Here is a 7,587-nt window from a genome sequence, read left to right as displayed (position 1 = left end):
CCTGGAGGTGACTCTTGTGCTGCCCTGAGTGGTCACGCTGCCATTGCATCTGCTCATGAGGAGTGTAAACCTGACCCAGCAGCACTTGGCAATTGCTTTGCATTGTTGTAACAGGAGTACACACCACGCTCTTTATTATTATGGGGTTTTTTGCTGGCTTTGTCCTGTGTGCTATAAATAAGCCTGATCAGGAGCAGCAGATAAACTCTCTGCCCTGATGACAGAGGTGTCATAAGTGCAAAGGTTGGGTTTTATTTATTTACTCGGGCTGTGGTTACTGTGGCTCAGCCCGGCTCTGTCTCTGGTTCACACAAGCTCGTGGTAAACCAGAGCCAAACCGTACTGATGTCAGTGGTGCTCTGAGCTGTTCTTGTGGTCCATGTGTAAAAATGCATTACAGCAGTTGGCTTTTGGAGTTTTAGAAACAACTACATGGGCCTCCATCCATTTGGCTGTCCAGGAGAGCTGCTGTTTATTCATTGACACAACACAATATTTGTGCGTTTGTGGATGTGCAGTTGCATGGGATGCAGAGGAGGCAAAAAGTTCTCCTGTGTTGCTTCAGGGTTATTTCTAACACAGTTGCAAAATGCCCCCAGAGCATCTTCCTGCGGGAGATGGCTCCCCCAGGCCGGGCACTGCACAGCGCGATGGCTGCGCTGGGTCTTCTGCCCTGGCCCAGCAGAGGTGTGGGGGTGGATGCACAGAGTTTGCTGCATGTCTGTGTTGGAAAACAGCCCCTGGCACTGGCAGAGGGGCTGGGGCCTCATCAGCCTAAACCTTATTCCTCTCAGGCATCTCTTGAGCAACCAGTCTCCTGCAGCAGATGAGTGGTCCCTGTTTAGAAGAGAGTTGTTCATCACGATCTTTATTCAAGAGCTTCAATCCATGCCCTAAGCCCTGCCAGTGGAGCGCCTGGAAGATAAGGAGTGATTGAATATTGGATGGAGAGCTGCTGGAAGGAGCAGCGTGCGTGAGGATGGAAGGGGATGGAAGGCTTTGGCTGAGGCAGGGGAGGGCAGGGCACAAACACTGATTTCCAGATGGGCACCGCGGGCGCGGTGAAGGTGAGGGAGGAAGCCAGGAGGTGCAGGAGCAGTCAGGGTTTGTTATGGAACCGCAGCCAGAGCCGGAGCTGCGAGTCTCGCAGGACCCCCCGTCCGGTGCTTTATCCCGGGGACGGGCTCAGCGCAGCACCCGCGGGGACAGGCGGGGCCGGGTGCGGGGACCTCCCCAGCTCACTGCACATCCCTGCGGGGGACGGGCACGGCCAAGCGCTCGTAGGTCCCTTGGGGTAAGAACCCAGCGGGAAACCCCTCCGTGCTCCTCCCCGGGAACCACCGGCGGGGATGCCCCAGCCTGCCGCCCCGGTGCAGTCCCCGCTATAAAAGCCCGGTGCAGCTCCCCTGCATGCAACGCCTCCGGTACAAGCCCCTCCAGATGCAGCTCTCCCCAGTGCAATCCCCAGCTTTGTGGGGCGAAAGGAGGCGGTGGAGGAAGGAAGAGCCCCGTCCGGCTCCAGCTTCCTCCGCAAGCCCTGCCTTGATGCCCGGTGCCCGCCCCCAGCCCTCCCCGTTGCATGCACCCCAAGCTGGGCGAGCCCAGCCCAGCCGCGCCGCTTCCCCGGGGAGCTCCCGCCGCGCAACAGTTGCCCCCAAATCGTGGCCGCCCCCGCCCCGCCCCGGGGGAGCCCCCTCGGCGCCGGGAGGAGGAGGAGGAGGCAGCGAGGGCGGCTCGGGGGTTGCGCGGAGCCGCCGCCGCTTTGCAGCGCTGAGCACCGGCCGTTCTCCTCGCTGCCGCCGCCCTGAGCCGGGAGAAGAAGCTTCTCGGATCCCGGCTTCTCGGTTCCCCGCAGCGATGGAGCGGGGCGGCGGGGCCCCGGCGCTGCTCCTCTCCGCCGGGCGCTGCTGTCCCCTCCTCCGCCTGCGGGAGCGGAGCAGCCCCGCCGCCGCGCACCGGTCCCCCTGCTAGGCTGCCGGGGGCACCGAGCCCCATCCTGCACCCTCTGAACCCCCTGTGCATCCTCCCAACCCCTCGTCCATCCCTTTGTGCATCCCCCCAACCTCCTGTGCACCCCTAACCCCCTCTCTCATCTTCCCCACCCCTTTGTGCATCCCCCTGTGCACTCCCAAACCCTTTGTGCATCCCGTCCATCCCCTTGTGCACGCCGCAGCCCCCTTGTGCTCCCCTCCCGTGGCTTCCATCCCCAAACCCCCTTCCCTTGCATGCAGCCCCAGAGCTGCGGGAGCTGGGGCCACACACCATGGGCACCAAGCAGACCAAGGGTTGCCAGCCGGGCAGTGCTGCGGAGAGCCCCCCGGCGCATCACCGCAAAAAAGTACCCCCCAGGGAAAGGGGGGACTTCCTCACCTCCCTCGTGGTGAAGTCCGGCGAGAAGTTTGGGAAGGGTGGTGGCAGCAGCTTGCCCCCTTACCACCGGCGGATCTGCATGATCCAGGACATGCTGGTGCTGGTGAAGCAGGGGAAGCAAGAGGAGGCCACCGAGCTGCTGAGGCACCTGCGGCAGGTGAGGATGGGCAGGTTTCTCCTGGGGGGCTTGCCTGCTCGCGATGGGGAAACGGGTAGTCTAGGAGCAAAATACATCCCATTTTCAAAAGGCTGCTAGCAAAGAGGGGGCACGCTTGGTTTTTGCGGGTCTAGCTTTCGTGGTGTAATTGTGGGGAAGTGACTGAGGAGCTACAGGGTGGTCATGGTGTTGGAGATGGGAAAATAACCCCCGGGAGGTGCTTTGCATTGTCTGCAGCGAGGAACCCTGCCGGGTGCATTTTTGTCCTTCCCTTCATTGCTTTGCGCTGATAGCTCTGGAGTTTGCAGCATGCACAGCCCACTCAAGGAGGTTCCCACTCAACTTTCAAAAAGTTTGATGTTTAAAGCAGATCTGTAAAAGCGCTGAGGCAATTTGAGCCAGCAGCTTTTGAGAATCGGCTCCTTTCTTCCCAGCTCAGAAATACTGACAGTTGGCAGCTTTGCTTTTCATCTTGTTCTTTTTGACACACAATCACTCGGTGAAGTTTGGCTGGTGTTGACCAGGGCTTGTAGAAATGAGTGTGCGAGAGCGAGGAATTATTTGTACGGATCCCGAGACCTTTCCCCTTGAAAGTCTGTTTGAGCTGGGCATTAGCTGAGAAGCAACACCACGGAAAGTTGCTGTGAGCAAACAGAAAGGCAGCTGAGGAGCACTGCTCTGTATCCAGCAAATTAGCTTTTAACCTTTTCTACTGATAGATGGTGATAAAAAGACTGAAACGCTGGGCATTTTCAAGGCTCTGGGGTATGTAGGGCTTTGAAAAACAGCAAGTTTTCCATGCAAACTGCAAACAGACCTGGCTACAAACTTGGTTTTTCTCCCAAGGAGCCTTCAAGGCACTCAGCTGTTCAGAGTAACCAGTTCTACCACCTGGGGAAAAGTTGCTCAGATCTTTGCTTTCCTGCCCCATAGATGTGCTCAGTGTCAGTCCGTCTGCGCACAAACAGCTGGTCCAGAGTCTCGTGGTTTCCCTCTTGATTTTTATTTCTTATTTTTTTTCCCCCCATTTTCTGGTCCTGTGAACTTTCTAGCAAGTGGATGTGTTGCCTGGGCCATGTCCCTGGCCCCTTCACCCCCTTGTGAGGCACACTTCCAGTTACCCGTTGCTGCCCGGCTGGTTTATGTGACTCGGGACTATCTTTGGAGCAGTCCCGCTGAGAAATCTGAACAGTTTCATATGTGTTTGCGTTCCTTTATAGGAAGCTCTTGTGACTGACTCTCAACCGTGAGATAAGGTGCTTTTTGTGAGATAAATGTGTCCCCTCCATGGGAGCTGGGGGTATGACTCTTGGGGACAAGGACCCTCTTTGTCTGGGCTCTGTGCGGTCACAGCGGGTGACACGCAGCCAGGAGATCCCCACGGGACAGAAGCGGCCGTGAGTTGGGCAGCAGATCCGTGCCAAAATGTTGTCCCCTCTCAGCCCTGTCAAACCCTTATCATTGCACCAGCACCCATTGGAGCTGGCAGAAAGGCAGGTGCTAATTTTAGAAGGTGTTTCTATCAAACACCCCCCAAAAAAACCACTATCTCAGTGCCTGTGAAGTACTGTGAGTGCTCCCAAGTTCTCTCCGGCTTCAGACGCTGGTTTTTCTCAACAACGCTTTGGACCTTCCTCTCTTTCCCCACAGGTTGGCTGTACAGAGTGTGAGAGAGCTGGGATGTGTCACATCAGCTGCCCAAATGACGAATCTGACCGTGGGGCATCCCATCATCTGACTAAGGGGGGCAAAAAAAAGCACTATAAATCAATTTTAAAGTTCTGGGGAAAGCAGGGAACCGGTTACAGTCAGATAAGTCTTTGTGAGTGAGTGTTTCTGAAAAGCTTGCTCTGATAAAATATATCTTAGTGTCAAAATAGGGAACATTTTGTCCTAGATACTATAATAGACTCGAAGCACATTTTTAATGAGATGGTATTATTTCTTGCCTCTAGGTAGTGAATGTGGGATACCCCACTGAACAAATCCTGATCGTTGTGGTTTTTGATGGGCTGACTTTTGCAAGGTGGCGTTTTGGGGGTGCATTGGTGGTGCTCGGTTCACTCTCAAGGATCTGGAGCTGTGAGGCAGTGGGAGTGTTCGAGGGCTGAGCTCCTGCTGCCTCCCAGCTTGACAATGTGGATTTGGGGGGAAGGACAGGCAGAGAGGGATGGACAGCTGGGGCAGAGACCTCTTCTCATGAGCTTCTAATGCAGCATCCACCGCAGAGGGGTTGTGATGATGGTTGCTCTGTGTAGTTGCTGACGTAACGTGCAATGATGATGATGCTGCAAACCAGGTTTTCAAGCAAACCCGGTGACCCGGTGACCTGGTGCCCAGCTCTCACCATTGTTTATTGTTTTTATGTTTTGAAAATCCCTATGATTTAGGTCACTGGGAGCCTTTCCACTGACTCGACCAAGTTCTGAAGGCATCCCAGCATGCTGGCGAGGGTGGGTGACAGCATCCCCGCCTTTGGAGGTGCCCCATTCTTTTTTCAAGTGGGATGAGCATGTTGCCAGACCTGAGGCTGCCCAGCCTCTCAGCTTTCTTTGGCATAATGTTCTGCCTGACCCACCTATGACAAGATGAGGTCTGGGGGTTGTTCTCCTCCTGCCTGTCAGGGCCCCCACAAAAGCTGTGCTTGATAATCAGCCAAAGGGCAGGGCAGTAAACCCATATTTTAAATATTGTGCCAGAGCATCAGCAGGTCCTGCCTTTCCATCCCCACCACTGGCACCGATGTTCAGCGATTCACCCAATTTATCCATCCTGCATCCCTCCTCTGAAATAGGAGCGATGCTGTTTTCGTTACAGGCTTAATTATTGTTTCCAAGAATGCTTGGAGGCTACAAACAACTATAAAAGCGCTAAGATACAAGGTAGACTTCTCTTTGCTGAAAAAGATTAAAAATGTGAACGGCAGACGGACTTATTTGTTTCGAGGCTGCTCTTCAGAGAGGTCAGAAGTGGCCTCTGGTGTAGAGGCAATTTGATCCAACTGCCTGCCCTCAAAATAACATTTATGTTATTGCTGCCTGCGAGGGGCTGGCAGCGGCCGTTCAACAGGGTATGTGCTGTTTGGGCACAGCCGGCCTGATTTTACAACAGGTTCTTTAGTCAGAGATACCGGTTGCTCTTTCCTTCTGCTCTGGTAACGCTGTCAAGTGCCTGGAGCCCAAACCCCACCCTGCAAAATTAAAATCCCGTCCCAAAAAAGTGCTGTCTGCTGCCCTCTTTGGATGAGGCGTGTTTTCCCGTGAGCGGTTCAATGTATGGGATGATAAGTGGAAATACACTGAAATACTTAATACTTCATTGAGTCCAGAGTTTGGGGCTGCAAGAAGCTTTCTAGTCACCTGGATGGAGCTGGTTGCCTTTCATAGAAGTAATTGTTGTGCTGAATAATTTGGAATTCTGTTCCTATGCTATAATGTAACTTCCTAGATTTACCTGTTGGCATCTTCTCTGCTTTCCTGCAAGAGCTGCGGTAGGGCCTCACTCTTAAAAAGGATGAAAACTGACTTAGTTAAGGGTGTCCAGCACTTGGAGAAGCCTCAGACCCTGCAGCCCGACCCCGCCGGCTGCCACCGGTGGGACAATTGTGGCTCCTGTTTGCTGATGAATTGCTGTGCCTGTTGCCACCAGTTGCAGAATGGCTTTCATATTATCTAGTATATTGCCTTTTTTTTTTGCTTTTTTTGACACACTCTTAAGTTTCAGTGGTTAAAGCAGCCAAGCGCTGTCAGTGTATTAAATTCTGGGAGTGTCTCTCCTGCTGGGGAGAGGATTTGTAAAACAAAGCATGTTTTCCTCCTCCCCGCTGCCAAATGGATCGTTTTCCCAAGTGAAATGGTGAGGCGCTTCCCAGCACATTACGTTTCACTCGAAGAATTTGCCATTGGTTATGGCTCGACATGGAGCTTTTGCTGGGCTGTTGCTGCTGCTCCGGTGGAGCTGGGCTGGTGGGAGAGGGGAGGAGGAGGAGGAGGAGGCATCTGCCGGCTTTGGGCATCACCTGCACAGGGCAGGAGGTTTCAGGGATTAAAAGAAGAAAACAAAAGAAAAAAGGAAAAGAGGGCAAAGTATTGTAATAAAAACCTCCGGGCGCCGAAGATGGCCAGCAGCCAAATGGCAAGGTCCAAGGTGCGGCAAAGCTTCATGACTTGTAAGGTGGCTTCTCTGCTCACACCAGCCTCACCTGGGTGATGATGGGGTGTGAAGGGCAGGGGAGAGGGGTCAGGACCCCAAATGGGCAAAGACACCATGATAACTCCAGTTCGCAAGAAGGGGCTGGAGACAAATGTGTTCTGATGCCCACGGAGCCAAGCAGACCCTGTGCCCATGGTGTAGGCAGCCACCTCTTTGCTGGGGACAGACTGGGATCCTGGTGGTCTGTCTCCCAAATGCATCCCTGCCATGGATGCGGGCGTCCCCCTACCCCATCCAATGCTGACCCTGGGGTTTTGCAGCCAAACGTTGGGGGGAACAAGGCAAGATGTGTCCCAACGCCTGCCCTGCTGGGTCGGTGATTAAATGCCTGCTACTTCTGAGCAGCTGCCTGGTGCCAGGGGGACTGCGTGGTGCAGGGATGCTTTGTTAATTAAATGATGAATATCTTCATTGTAAGAGGGGGCTTGGCCAGGGGGAATAGTAGGGAAAAAAAAAGGCTAATGTAGCGACAGTTCACTTCGGGTTTCTGTGTGCTTCTCCTTCCTACGCCAGAGCAAAGGGCTGCATGATAAAATTAAAAAGCAATTCTTAGAGAAAGTCCTTCTGCTTAATTAACGTTTGCAAGTTCATTAAATGGCAGCCGACTTACCCAAGTTGTGCCTGTGATTTATATCACACCGAGCCCTTCCTTCCTGTCCCTATTTTCTTCCCCCAGTGCTGGGGGTTTTGCCCTGTCTGGGGAGGCAGGAGCTGCTGGGGGAGTTTGGGGCAGGGTTGGGAGGGCAGCGAGCTGTGGGCTGGGACAGCAATGAGATGTCAAAAGGCTGGGAACCTTCCTGGGGAGGGTCAGCATCACTTCTCGAGCTCGCAAAGAGAAACGTGAATGT

The 7,587-nt window shown here is 54.0% G+C and overlaps 1 protein-coding gene across 1 annotated transcript in view; it reads left to right on the top strand.

Moving 5' to 3' along the window:
* Positions 1-2,263: 2,263 nt before the first annotated feature.
* The window catches only part of LRRC75A (leucine rich repeat containing 75A), a gene marked incomplete at both ends in the record, with an annotated part of 63,963 nt that continues 58,639 nt past the window's right edge, over positions 2,264-7,587 (top strand). The window contains one exon of the mRNA XM_080356958.1: positions 2,264-2,527. Coding sequence (XP_080213084.1) covers positions 2,264-2,527 — 264 coding nt within the window. The remainder of the gene's footprint in view (positions 2,528-7,587) is intronic.

Source organism: Nesoenas mayeri (assembly GCF_963082525.1).
Source record: "Nesoenas mayeri genome assembly, chromosome: 20".
NCBI classification, from domain to species: Eukaryota; Metazoa; Chordata; class Aves; order Columbiformes; family Columbidae; genus Nesoenas; species Nesoenas mayeri.
This window is presented reverse-complemented; position numbering and strand designations above follow the sequence as displayed.